The sequence below is a fragment of the Antrostomus carolinensis genome, unplaced genomic scaffold (genome assembly GCF_000700745.2).
Source record: "Antrostomus carolinensis isolate BGI_N321 unplaced genomic scaffold, ASM70074v2 scaffold9904, whole genome shotgun sequence".
NCBI lineage: Eukaryota > Metazoa > Chordata > Aves > Caprimulgiformes > Caprimulgidae > Antrostomus > Antrostomus carolinensis.
In genome coordinates, this window is record NW_010310196.1 from 95,739 (window position 1) to 110,113 (window position 14,375).

Genomic DNA, 14,375 nt, shown 5'->3' on the forward strand with positions numbered 1-14,375 from the left:
AGTAAACTTAGAAAAATATACTGTCCTCTGACTTTAGCTGAGCTGGTAACTTTGCCTTTGGCATTGCAGCTGCTATACTTGATGGGTTTTCTCCGGTTCCTTGTATAAGGGAAATTTGAAAACTCCTCACTGTTTTAGAGTGAGTTTCAAACACAGATGGGAAACTCCTGGATCCAGGCAATGACTGGTGAATCTCAGCTCTCAACAGAGGAAAAAGGTACCTTCCTCCCTTCTGATGGTCTGAAAGAAAACTTGAAAAACTAAAGACTCAAGGACCAGGAAAAAAAAAACCCAAACCAAACCCAACCAGAAACCAACCTCATTAAATTCCTCACATTTGGAGTCATTATTCCAACTGTCCAGCTGCTGACAGCCCATCCCTGCAGAACACTATTGCATGCCCCTTATAAATGAAGCCAGGCAGAGCAGGAGTCACCAGGAGGGTGGCACTATCTGACAGAACATGGCACCTGGCACTCTTCAGCTTTCTCCATTTCTCCAAGACACCCCAGATTTCTCCCTAAAATCTTTCTTCCTTACTGACACTGCTCTGCAGCTCCTGCCTGCAGGAATACACCAGAGATTTTGGCACTACCGCTGGGAAATCTTGAAGTGTTATTTTATAAGGAGCCTTTACCTCCCCCCCCCGCCCCGCACTGATGGGAAGAACACAAGGCAAAGTCAAACAAAGCTCTTATTCACTGCCTCAGTCCTCTAAGTCACACACCCCCGTGCTTACGCATGCACACACAGACACACTTCAGCAAGAGCCTTGTGCGTACTCAAGCAGGCACAGCCCCAGGCAATGAGAGGAGAAAGGGCCCTAATAATTGTCATTTATCAATATTCATAAAGAACCTGCCTTCACCCCCTCTTGTGCATGCTCAGGAAAAAATAAAAACCCAAAATGAAACCCAACCAAAATAAAAATAAAAATAAAATGAAATAATCATCTTGCTGCTCATTACCGCAGGGGATTTCCTCTCAATGTCACCACTGCCCTGCGCAGTAATTGGCATTATCTGTTATCTCTGAAGCCATAATAAGGTTTGCCACGGGGCATTTTCTGTAATCATATTTTTATTTGTCAGCTTGTGAGATACAGGCACCAAATATGAGCTTGATAAAAGCACAAACCCAACACACAGCAAACCCGCATGCTGCCAATCCCAGCTCTTGCCGGTGATGTCACACGCAGCCAATGAGGCACCCGCCAGCTCCCACCCTCCGTCCCCGCTGCCGCATTCCCTCGCTCCAGATAATGCTTCCCTCTTCCTCAGGAAAGCAAGGATTTGTGACCTACCCCCATACCTGCTCCTACATTGTTTCTGACAGTACATACAGCCGGCACTGAATGAGCTGAGAGCTGACCCATGGACAGTCAAAAGGGACTATAGATTTGGGGCACCCAGCTGAGGCCGTGAATATAGGAGAGCAGACACCCAGCTTAGGACAAAAAACATCCGTTACATCCAAAGAAAACCTCCTAGGTGAGGATGGTTCTACAGTGATGCCCAAGGAGCCCCAGGTTCCTCTGCCATTTCTTGCAGCACTGCTGAGCGCGTCCGTTCCGGGCACTGCAGCGCGGTGCAGAGCCCTCGGAGCCAGCACAGAGGAAAAGCTGGGAGCAGAAGCAATAATGCTGCATCACTGAGCTAACCGCTCTGCTTGCCAGCTCAGGCAAAGCACCAAGGTAACACAGAGACACTGGCTGCAGGATCCCACCTCATACCTCTGCACGGTGCTGTCTGGGGTCCCTGGCACGGCACAGTGCCACGTACACAGAGAAGTCCTTAGAGAACCCTACAGCAGGTTACCTCTGAGCTTTCCCCCATGGCCAGCCTGTACCACAAAACCCCACAAGTGACTGTGCCTCAGAGTGAGGTACATCAGATCTTCCCTCACTGTCTCCAACAAATAAAATCATAAGAACAGAAAGCTCGTCCTTCTTTAAAACAACACCCAGACCCAAGGTCCAAGCCTATTCTGCTCCCTTGTCTGAGCTGTTTGTTTGAAAACACCTCTCAGACACAGGTGATCTCTCCCCACAGTAGCAGCAGAAGCCTTTTATTGACAGAAGAACTGGGGAATCCTTTCTGATCCTTTGATCCGGGAATCCTGCTGCATCAATCCATTTTGAGCAGCGAAAGCTGAATGTGGTTACAGACTGCTATGAAAGCAAGGCACAGATATTTCATGGTGTTTTGGGAGGCACAGGAAGAAGATGGGACAATGACACAGGGCTGGGGACACCAGGCTATCAATCTACTCTGCCAGTAGGTTAGAGGCACCCACATTTAGTTATTAACCAAAGCAGAAGCCTTCATTTTTCAACGTGGTCATAACTGGATAACCTGGCTGATGAGATGATTTGTCATTTCACTGCCCCACGACAGGACAAGGTCAGGCTTCATTGCTTAGGAAAGCACATTAACGTGGATACTCACACACAGGCACACACATAGATTTATGCATGCTCTGGTTTTCAAAAAGGATTTAATGATAACTGTCCAGAATGCAACCCAGAGTCTAATATAACACAGACCACACAAGCCTCAGAGTGACCCGGAGGGAGGGAGAGCTTATGATTTACTGCTAACTTATTCAGCACTAGAGGGTAGTCGAGTGGGAGCTGGCAAGGAGACAAGGGATTTACTTCTAAACAAGACTACTGCCCACAGTCCAATATGTTTAACAGAGGAAAATGGATTCCTCAAGACAGACATCACTCTGCCTTGGAAATTCCACATATTGTTAAATCTGCAGAGGTGCTCGTCTGTCTGACAGCCTCACCACGGTCTGCAGCTTATTAAAGTCTGACACACCAAGAGGTATTCATCACAAGCCCAAAGGACTGGTCTGTATGTGTATATATGCATGCTTTCAGTGAAACTTCTGTCCCATATTTCCCTGGAATATTTATTTGGAAGAGTAAATCATTTCTCTTCAGTTGTACTGAAATATTTTTGAGTGTTCTTGGATTGGGTCTCTAAGTGTTAAACCGTGTGTGTATGTGACCCACCAGCAGTTCTACTGCCCAGTGCACGTGAAAAATAACAGCTGTACGACCTATCAAGGATTATGCTGATTATAAGAAGGTTGTGATCACTCAATCCAGTTGATTAGCAGGGAGGAAAAATTGGGGAATTCACAGAATAAAACTTGTCAGAGGTCTTTGTCAACAGAGAAAACTCAGATCCTCAGTTAGGACAGGCAACCTGCTCTCGGCTCCTCTGGGAATTTGGTTGACTATTGTAACCCTGCCTGTGCCAGGTAGGCATTGTCCTCACGACCTTCTCACCCAGATCCACCACCTCTGAACTGCCTCTTCTGCTAACAGTATAGCCTTCTTAATACATCCTCAAGAAAGGCTCTTATTTCCCTATTTATTAGAAATAGTTTATCTTTCAGCTTAATATTTCCTGTTGAAATGAGTCAGAGATGTAGAGGGAGGGGGCTGGAAGAGCAAGTCTGCACTTCAGAGAAATAAGCAGGCAGTGAGGGGTCAGCAGCTCCACAGAAACTGTGCTCAGGTTGATTATAACAACTTGATTCAGGATAATGTAAATTACCTAAATTTGCTGAAGATGAAGGAGAAACTGGTCCTATTTAAAACACCACCTGAATGCAGAGGTTAAACCACATCTGATGGTTAAATCATATGATGGAGTTAGTGAGTATCAATAGCAGTCAGATCAAGGAAATTCTTCCCTACTGGAAAGGAAATTAAAGGCAACACTGACTCAAACGCCCAGGAGGGATTCCGTGAACATTGCCAAAAGCCAGCAGGTTTCCAAAAACTGAAGGAAGCCACAAAATGACTTTGCTGTATTCATAACTGTCCCAAGTTTCTTCAGGGATTATAGAATCATAGAATCATAGAATGGTTTGGGTTGGAAGGGACCTTAAAGCTCATCCAGTTCCAACCCCCCTGCCAGCAGCAGGGACACCTTCCACTAGACCAGGTTGCTCAAAGCCTCATCCAACCTGGCCTTCAACACTTCCAGGGAGGAGCAGCCACAGCTTCTCTGGCCAACCTGTTCCAGTGTCTGACCACCCTCACAGCAAAGAATTTCTTCCTAATATCTCATCTAAACCTCCCCTCTTTCAGCTTAAACCCACTTCCCCTTGTTCTGTCACTACCTGCCTTTGTAAAAAGTCCCTCCCCAGCTTTCTTGTAGCCCCTTCAGGTATTAGAAGGCCACTAGAAGGTCTCCCTGGAGCCTTCTTTTCTATTTTGATACAGTGTATGCAATTCTCAGTTATTAGCAAGTGCCCCAAGAATGATGCAAATGAAACTGCTTTTCCTTGGTGGTTTTGTTTTTCCTGGTTAAAGCATTCCCTGTGAATGAATCCTCCTCCAGTGAGAAATGACCAACAATCTTCTCCAAGAAAAGTCTGTCTGTGACTGGTGCACTGTCTCACACATGCTCAAGAATTTAAGAATACACCAGCACTTTACACAGTGCTTTTAGAGCTCTACAACATCAGTTACTTAATAGTAAATAAAAGTATCAAGAAACAAGAACCTCTTGTTCTGTGTTTTTATGTAACAGGTCACTCCCGTTGGCACTGGCTGTACTCACCATATTGAGTGACTATGGCAGAAGTCTAAAGCAGAGATGATTTGTCGGAAGAACTTCCTGGCTTCTTTTGGTGTCAATCTTCCCTTTTTTACGAGATAGTCGAAGAGCTCCCCACCTGACACGTGTTCTAGCACCAAATACCTAGAAAACAACAAAGCCAGGATTTTGTAAGACCATGATCATACCAACCCCCTCACACACACACAGAGTTATATACAAATACCTTTATTGACACGCAGTCAAGAACACTTCTGGAAAGAACAGTGAAAGAAAATCAGAATTTTGGAGTGATTAATATTTTTAACAGGGGGCCTGCAAACTTCAGATGTGCCCCTGCTGGATTCGTGGATTTGGTGTTCAAAATAATAGTGAGACATGATCTAGAAGCCCCAAATGACTCAAAAGACCAGGATAATCAGGTATAAGCTTTCAGAGCAGCTCTTAAAGCTACTGTGGAGTGAGACTACATGCTGGGAAGCCTCAGGTCCCTTCACCAAGCTGACAGTTCCTTTATAAAACAGCTGTGGCAAAGCTGCACTCACACACTGTTCTGTCTGGGACATGTGAGAACGAGACAGATGTCAACAAACTAGAAGGAATTTAAAAAATAAAAAATTTAAAAAAAAGGTGAGTAGTTTAAATTATGAAAACAGATAAAAAGAATTACATGTGTGCAGCCTACGTAAGGGCTTCAGCTTTTGCTGCTGAACAGCGGTGATTTGCTGGAGTAGCTGCCCTCCCTTGCAAGTCACACGTGAAAAATGTGACACCGAGTGAATAAACGTGGCACAACGGGGACCTGGGAGCAAGAGAGGAAACCCCGGAGCTCACACAGCACTCCTGGCAGTCACGGAGAGAGGAGGGAAATCTGGAAGGAAAGGACTTGCCATGGGTGGACTGTCTTACTGCTGTAAGGAGGGGTAATGAAAGGTAGCCAAGCAGAGGAAAACTTACTATAAATCTCTGGAAATGTTGCCTAGTAGTGGGAATGAAATACTTTCCCCAGGGAAGTGGCAGGAACACCATCAACTGAACCATTTAAAAATAAGCCAGATATAATATGGACTAAGCAATAGACTGCTATTGGCAAGAGGATTGCTTGAAACCACCATGGGCTTTTTCTTCCCCCGTTGTGATTCTGTGCTCTCCTGTCTCTTTGCTTGTTCTTCCAGCGTATACTATTCTAATATAGAATGAAAAAAATTATGCAGTGAGATTATTTATTCAGAATCTGAAATTATGTGTATAAACAATAAATTATTATTAATTTTTTTAACTGAAAAATCACTTTTGTTCCTTGGTTCTCTTAGCTGGTTTAAACCCTGGTAAGAGGGGCAGAAGCCTGTACTCCTCCCTTACTGTCTAACTCCTTTGAAGTGAGTTTCAGGGTTGCAGGACAAGGCATGCCACCTGAAAGGTGGTTTTTGTAAAGCAACAATGTAAAGGTGAACAGGGCATTCAAACCTTCAGCAGTTTGTTTGAGAGCCATCACCAGAAAACCTGCAAACAAGAATTAAACATTTTTCCAAATTTGAAGTGTACAGCAAGTTAGTCTGATTACCAGTATTAATCCAACTCTTCAAATCTGAGTGGACAATGAAAATAATTAATCCAGGACAGTGTATTTGTTGTACCTCAAGCAGCATAATCTTGGAGGAAATTTCTAAATGTGAAATGGAAAGGAGAGAAGATTATTATAAATTTGGGGGCTTAAAGATTCCTGTTTTCAATGTTTCCAAAAAGAAAAGGAACAGTAGAAGGAGTAAAAGCTATTCCGAGGAAAATAAAATTGGCTTAATGATAATGGCATTAGCCTTGAAGTTGCAAAAGTGGGACCTGAGCTCCTGGTCCCTCATCAGCTCTTGTGCAACTTCCACATGTCAGCTCCCAGGCAGCACAAGGAAAAAGCATTTCCCTGCCTCACAGAAATGCAGCAGAGAATGCAGTAAGAGATGGACATTAATTGTGGCTTGCCAGCTAAGTAGTAAAAAAGCACTCAAAAGCGGACAACAAAATGAAATTCTAAATTTCAGAGAATTAAAATGGTATTTTCTGCAACTTTTATCAAAATAGAAACAGTTACAAGAACTATGGTAATACTGATTCTTTTTTTTTTTTTTTTTTTTTTTTTTCCATTAAAATGGGTAAAAAAGAGAAAACTCTTGATCTGAAAATCACATTTGGAGTTTGTGGGTTATCTTCCCTCTAAGTGAAGAGATTAGTAGTTTCCAGGCTGTCTGCTGGAGCACACCTTGGAGATCACTGTTTATTCCCATTACAATTTTTGAGCAAGACATTCAGTCGCTCAGAAGAAAGCTGATGGCCATGGGCACTGGGACATCCACATTGTCAAGTCCCAATCCTCACTTTCCAAGCCTTGGCTGACAGACACCCCAATAAGAGGGTTTGCTATAGAATTCATTCTCCCTCTCGTGCTAGAGAGAGATCTGGCTGACTGTCCCATATGACAGACCCAAGCCCAGCACAGAATTGATCCTAAAATTCTTCTTGACAGCTCTCTCTCTCTCACCATGCCCAGCAGAACCTGGATACAGCTCTGCATTTTGCCCCAAAATTCAAATTGATAGCTGCTTTCTTTTCCTAGGAGGTATTTTATGAAGATGATTGCAGTTACAGGCACGCAGAACACCCTCCACATTGGTTTCAAATGCACAGTTTTGGAAAATTACAGACCCAGCATTTCTGTCACCCACAGCAGGAACTGCAGAGCAATTTATTTTCATCAACTTCATCTTATTAAAAACACTCAACAAAAATGCACTGACACGTTGTACGAAAAATAAAACAAATTGAAAGACAGGGAGCATTTACAAGGTTATTCATTTTTGCTTGCCACCTAGAAGCATCACATATAATAATGGAAATGAACAGGGGAGAACATTTGAAAAAGATTTGTGCCTGTGACAAGTCAAAGGACGCCGAGAAACACAGAGACAATGTTGTCTGATCTGACAAAGCCCCCAACGTGACAGGAGTGAGAAGGACAACAAACACATTCCCCAATGGGCAAGTGCAACAAAGAAATGCTGCAGGGATCCTTCCACAAGTACTATGTGGTGATGGTGCAGGTAGGATTTCTGAGATTGGATTTGCAGCTGATCACCCGCCAACCGTCATCCCTCCAGTACAATATGGGTTTTTTAGGATAGCCCCCAACTAGGAGATTTTTGATTAAACAAGGGCATAATTCAGCACCTGTCTCCATCTCTGGGCAAGCCAATGTTTTGCTGCTGCGCTGCCTGGCACAGTAGTGGTATACATGTTATTTCCAAACAGGCCAACAAGAGAGGTTTAAACATTTCCAGGTGTTCATCCAGTTCTAACTACACTGCACACTACCACAATCCCCACTGAATGCTGAGGATCTGCATCTCCCCACCTATCTGTGAGTCTCCATAAAAGAAGAGAATACACACTCTGAAAAGCCAAATGGAAAAAGCAAAAGAAAGAGGGAGCATTATTCCAGAGGCTGGCAAATCAGGCACACAGACACTACAGCCTTCCCAAATCTGTGGCACAGAAGAGAATCCAGATTTCCTGAGTCCACGTCAGCATTTGAAATCCTTTAATTTATCAAGGTGCTATAGGATTGGAAGTATGCCAATGCTAACTCTTAGAGGATCTAGGAGAAGGTAAATAACACATAGCCTGCAGGGGAGAAAAACACTAAGAAGTATTTTCCTAAGTTTCCCCTTCCATTTTACCTTTCCCAGATATGCCAGGTTCTCATCTCACTATACTTTTCCCATTTATTCTAAGAGAGTGAATTCTAAAAATCCCAGAACAGTAACCAGAACCAGTCTCTTATTACGTATGGAGATGAAAAGTAACTTACTGGTGAATGAAGCTCTTTTTTAAATCCTGTCTCCTTAGAGAAGACTACAGGGAGATCTTATAGCGGCCTCCCAGTACCTGAAGGGGCTACAAGAAAGCTGGGGAGGGACTTTTCATAAGGGCAGTTAATGACAAAACAAGGGGAAATGGGTTTAAGCTGAAAGAGGGGAGGTTTAGATCAGATATTAGGAAGAAGTTCTTCACTGTGAGGGTGGTCAGACACTGGAACAGGTTGCCCAAGGAAGTTGTGGATGCCCCCTCCCTGGAAGTGTTGAAGGCCAGGTTGGATGAGGCTTTGAGCAACCTGGTCTAGTGGAAGGTGTCCCTGCTGCTGGCAGGGGCGTTGCTGGCTCTGAGACAGGCTGGCTCTGAGCAATGCCTGGAAAAATGCTGTTAAAGAAAGACTAAGTGGCTCAGGGAACACCAGGACCACGCATTACCAGATATTTATGGCAAAATAACAAAAAAACCCCAAACAAACACACCAGTTATGTTCTGTAAAGAATGAAAAGCTGTCTTTAAGTCAGTAGCAAGAATGGTGTGAAACATTAAAACTCTTGCCAGATGGGATTGCCCGCAGCAGCCCATCACTATACATCCCAGTGTTTTCTCAGCCTTACAGATGAAGACAATTTAGGAGACATTCACAGCTACACAAATTAGGTCCTCTGGGGCAATACAAACGAATTCATTATTATAAAAGCATTAAATGGATAGAGATCTTTAGATGAAAGCTCATACTGAAACACAAAGTATTTCAGGTAAGTATTATAAATGCAAAAAACAAAGAGTAACAAGAAATACTCTCTGGTGATTTAGGAACGGTAGACAAATCACACAGCTTCTTGTTTTGGTCAGGCAACAGAAGGTTTGTTCATCAGGGCATGCAATTATCTGTCTGTTAGGGAACTGGTTAATATTCCATGCTTTATTAAATAGTATGATATTTACAGATGCAACAGACAATATTGCTTAAACCTAAACAAGCAGGTTGGCCTTTTACAGCAGCCTGAATGCACCACTGGGCACCATCACACACCACCGAGCTATGTTCTAGGACTTTTACTATGCAAGAAGTTAGACTGGATACTCATGTGGCACTTGTTTGCTTTCAAGATGTACAACTTCAGGTGTGCACTGCAGAAAGATGCAAAACCCAGATGGAATTACACAGAAAAAGATACACACAAAGGCAAGAAAAACCAGGAGAGTTCCTGCTCGTGTCCTCTATGCTCAAGAGTTTACTGCTTTGTGGTGCCTATGGGTGAGGCATTTCATGAAATGTCCACACCTGCTGAAAAGCTCAGCTACTCTGTTTTATCATTTAATACTTGGTTATTATATGGAAATAATTAGGAAAATCCTGAAACTGGGGAACACGGCATGGATCAAGACACTTCACAGTTGATGCAGATGTCTAAGCAATTATCGAGGCCAGAAACACAAGTCAAGTAGGAATCTCCTTTGTACAGACAGACAGGTCTTCAGTTCTCCTCTGTCCATATGTTTATTAGTGCCCACAGCTAGAAAAACCTCTTGAAGTTTGGCCGCAGAATCCAACACCACAAAAGGAAAGGGCTGTACCACGAATGGCACTGCCACCGATCCTGGACTCTGAACCAGCTCACAGTCACCCAAAATTCCCAGCAGATTTTTCATGAGAAACTAACTGCTTCTTTTGAACAACTCAGCTAAGAGCTAGAAAACCTCATTCCATTTCAAAGTTCTGGTAAATCAACAAGGGATGGCTCTGGAACAGCAGTCTACTGTCAAATAAGTCTCCAGAAAAAATAGTCCTGGTTATTCCTCTTCCATGCTACCACCCTACTTGCAAAATGTCCTTCCACACAGATGGATGGATGGATGGATGGATGGATGGATGGATGGATGGATGGATGTGTAGCAGGGAAGAGGTTAAAAGCTGCCCAGCTGAGACTGACATGGTGTAATTCTTTGACGGGTTTTTCGTTGCACTGTTTTCTATTGATTAAATAATCCCTATCAGATATTAAGTCCCTTGTTATTGGCACAGCCTATAAATTATTCAGAAGTTATATAAATTCTTATGGCTGGCATGAATTTTTAAACCCTAATTTGGCACCAGGCCATGAGCTCTTTCTTTTTTTCCCCCCTCACCTGCAAGAAAATGCGCATACCTTAGATTTTATTTTTTTTTCCCCAAAAGACAATTTGAACTCTCATCTGCTTGTTTGTATGGAGATTGTACTTGATTGCTCATTACATTTTGACATGAACAGGTTGGGGCTTTTGGGGAAAACAGAGGTAGCAGGAGATGACACTGCTGTGCTCTGTACCTTTGATTTATTGGGGATGAGAGTTGTTCTAAGCAGTGCCTTCGTGGTGTGCAGTGCTGAATGCCAAGGCCCTGCAGCAGCCTCCTGTTTGGGTACATGACATGGAATGGATCCAACCAGAGGGATCCTCAGCACAGGACGGGCCAAGCTGAGACAACATCCATCAGCTCACTGCTGCAATTCTCCTAGTGACCAAATACTTTTGGGTTTTATTCTTCAGAGCTTTAACAGACACACACAACGTTGCCTACCAAAGCCTGAAAGAGAAACTAATATGTTGTAGCTTTGGAGCTACATCTCCCCTTCACCTCTGCTCACGTCACAGAACTTCCCATCCCCTATGGGGCTGCTTTCTCCCAAGCTCAGCACCATGGCCTGGATGGCAGCGAGCACACGTGTCAGGCAGTGAGCAGAAGACACAGCCAGGCTTTTGGGTGAAGCTTACTAAGACCACGTCACATAGGGTTTGGGATCTTACCAGGGGATCTTATCAATGTCTATAAATATCTGAAATGTGGGGGCCAAATGGATGGGGCCGGGCTCTTTTTGGTGGTGCTCAGTGACAGGACAAGGGGCAATGGGCACAAACTGGAACACCAGGAGTTCCAGACAAACTGAAGGAAAAACTTCTTGACTGTGAGGGTGACGGAGCCCTGGGACAGGCTGCCCAGAGAGGGTGTGGAGTCTCTGCCAGTACTCCTGACAGTACTGAAACAAGCCAACGGCAGAAGAAAAGGGGTCAAAGTAGTTGGTTATGAATACTTCTCTTAATTCTAATCAAGGCTCAGGTGGAACATCATTTTCTCTTCCAACACTGATCTGTTTTCTTTTCCTGTATCCACAGCATCTGACACCCCACAACCAGACTACCAAGAAGCATACCTACCTACCTACCTACCACAAAATTAATTTTCAAATTAATTGGAGTTGCTCCAACTTTCTTAATTCTCCTTCTGCCTTTAGACAGGTTTCCATGCAGATGGATCGCATGTCAAAGTCCTGGGCTACCAATAACAGAAGAACACCCAGAACCCTTTTTTTTGTTTCTTTCTTGCACCCTCTGGCACCTCACAATTAGTTTTCAGCAAAAATAAACAGATTTACAGCCAAACCCTGCAGGAGAGGAATGTCAGCATGAATGCCTCTGCAGACACCACCAGATCCGTAAGCCTTTGACCCTGCTGTCAGCTGATCTTGTATGAGCCAGAAACGTGCATTGTGCCTGGGTAGGAGGACATTTTAATTTTGTTATCTGGCTCATTGGGAAGCACCTTCACCTCTGAAATCAGGAGGTGTGTGTTGTGTACATCGCAATGAGGCTTAGGCACTTGCCCAGTGAGAGCACTGTACTGCTGAATGGTGGGAAAGGGACTTGTGCTTGGAAAAAAGAGCTGATGAAGGCATGGTGTGTTTCAGAGAACAATATTCTGATGTCCACTCCTTCTCTGAAAACAGATTCTTGTTTAAAATGCAGATCAAGTTAAACAATATAGAGTTTTAAAATAAATGGCCCCCCAACATTCAAAAATGTGAAATCCTAAATGTGACGGTTTAAAAATTAATCGATATAAATCTATAAATATATATACAAATATCTGTATGCAGCTATAAATAGAAACTTAGATATATATATACACACACACAGATACTGATGGAAAGGGAATTAAGAAATACCAGTATAAACATCTGAAAGAAAAGGGCATGGAGTGGTCCTAGGATGGAAAGGTCCTAGGATGTCTTTATGTCTTTATTCCTTCTCATTTCCACTCTCCTGATAATTTAAACTAAATAGCTAATGAAATTAGATCAAATGGATCACACCATCCCTGTTGGGAGTTCTCCAACAAAACAGCATCAGTCAGCTTTATCGCCTTTGGAAAGAGAAGGTCCATCTTCTGTGGACTGTATGTTGGCACTTCAGTTGCCATGCCACTAGCTCCTCCAACAGTGGGACAATCACTTTCCTGAGTTCAAAAGGAAAGCTGAAAATGCATAAATGCATAAAAATGAAAATGCACAAAACACCCTGCCACCAGTGTCTGAACTCCACCTTCCTCTCCAGTGGCTACTCAAACTCTGTCTGGGGCCAATCCAGGACACACACAGCACAGAGAAAAGAGGACCATCGCCCAGGTTCACACAGTTCATCTGCCATGCAGAAACCGTATGACCAAAGGAGCGTTTCCCCTCCAATACACATTACAGAACACACCAAAACTTTGTTATCAGCTTCGTTATCGCTTTGCTCATTCCCTTAGTTTATTTACATTTCCCTAAAATTCCTGACTATCTTGACTTTCTTGGTCAAAATGACTGGAGGACACACCAATCTTGGTAGCTCATTGATCATTCCCCATTATGAATCAACAATAGAAGTTCTTAAACAACTCCGGCTGACCCTATACCAGGCTACTTCAACTCCATCTTTCAAATGGGAGGATGATTCCCCCTTCCTGGCTGTTTTGTCTATTAACATTATATGATGGGAGAGGGAGATATAGATTTGTCTAGAGCTATTTCTAAATTACCTGTTACTGTAAACTCCCAATCTTGCTTGAAGGCCGTCAGTGTGATCATATAACAAATATGAAATAATTCAACTGTCAGTAATATTGCTAGTTTAGCCAGCAGAATGTACACCTGGGGTGGTATATCAGCACACATATAGGGAGCCACAACGCAGCTGTGTTTTCCCCTGTGCACCTAGAACTGTAGTCCACAGTCTTACTAAATAAGACAACTCAAAATTCTGGATCTTCGTAAAAAAACACCAAAACGAATGGAAAATGACTTGCTAGGCTAACACAGATATGCTAACAGATTTTTGTGATTATTTTTTTAAAACTCATTTTCAGTGTTAAATAAACTGTGGAAAAAGGATTTGATTCATGGTTGCATTAGGAATCTACTCAACCAAAGCCCCTTGTCACAAATTAAATCATAAACCAAAAGTCAAACATGATTTGTGAAATTAACATTTATCGAGGAAATACTCCCCAGCGCTACATCGTGATTAGTCTCTGGCATCTGAAATATCACCCGTAATTCACGAGCTCCTCTGAAACCACACCACTAGCGTTGCTGCTGAGATGGTGGGCATGATGGAAAGGTGCTGCCACAACCAGAGAGCAATCCCTTTCTTGATGCTGGTGAGAACTAGAGGTCACTGTGTCTGATTATTTGGGAAAGTACATGCAGAGACGCTCCTCAGCCCCCACACACCTCTAACACCTCGCCCCCCCACAGCCACTCTCTCCCACCTCTTCCATTTCTCCAAGGCCACGGCTGTTGCTAATTCTGAACAGGGAGGCTTGGCAGAAGCTCTGCATTGTGCCCTTTCTTTAAAATAGTGACTAATAAAAAATGAACCATAATTAACAGTCATCGGCTCTTCCACTGAGTCAGTGTCTTTCAGCAGAGGGATTCGGTGCCTTTGCGGGGAGATGGGGACAGCTCAGTCTTACAGGCAGAGGAGCTACAGCACAAAGAAGACTTAGTGATTTTTAAAGGCTGAACTGTCACTGGCAAAGCCCACTTTGGAGCCCATAATTTTTTAGAAGCCAGGCTATGCAGATATAGCTTAAAGATATGGGATGCTTCCCTTTTCAAGCTGATTTTC

The 14,375-nt window shown here is 43.4% G+C and overlaps 1 protein-coding gene across 1 annotated transcript in view; it reads right to left on the minus strand.

The window, feature by feature from the left end:
* The window catches only part of BRSK2 (BR serine/threonine kinase 2), a 163,662-nt gene that overhangs the window by 91,852 nt on the left and 57,435 nt on the right, over window positions 1-14,375 (minus strand). The window contains exon 4 of the mRNA XM_029084586.1: window positions 4,587-4,727. Coding sequence (XP_028940419.1) covers window positions 4,587-4,727 — 141 coding nt within the window. The remainder of the gene's footprint in view (window positions 1-4,586; window positions 4,728-14,375) is intronic.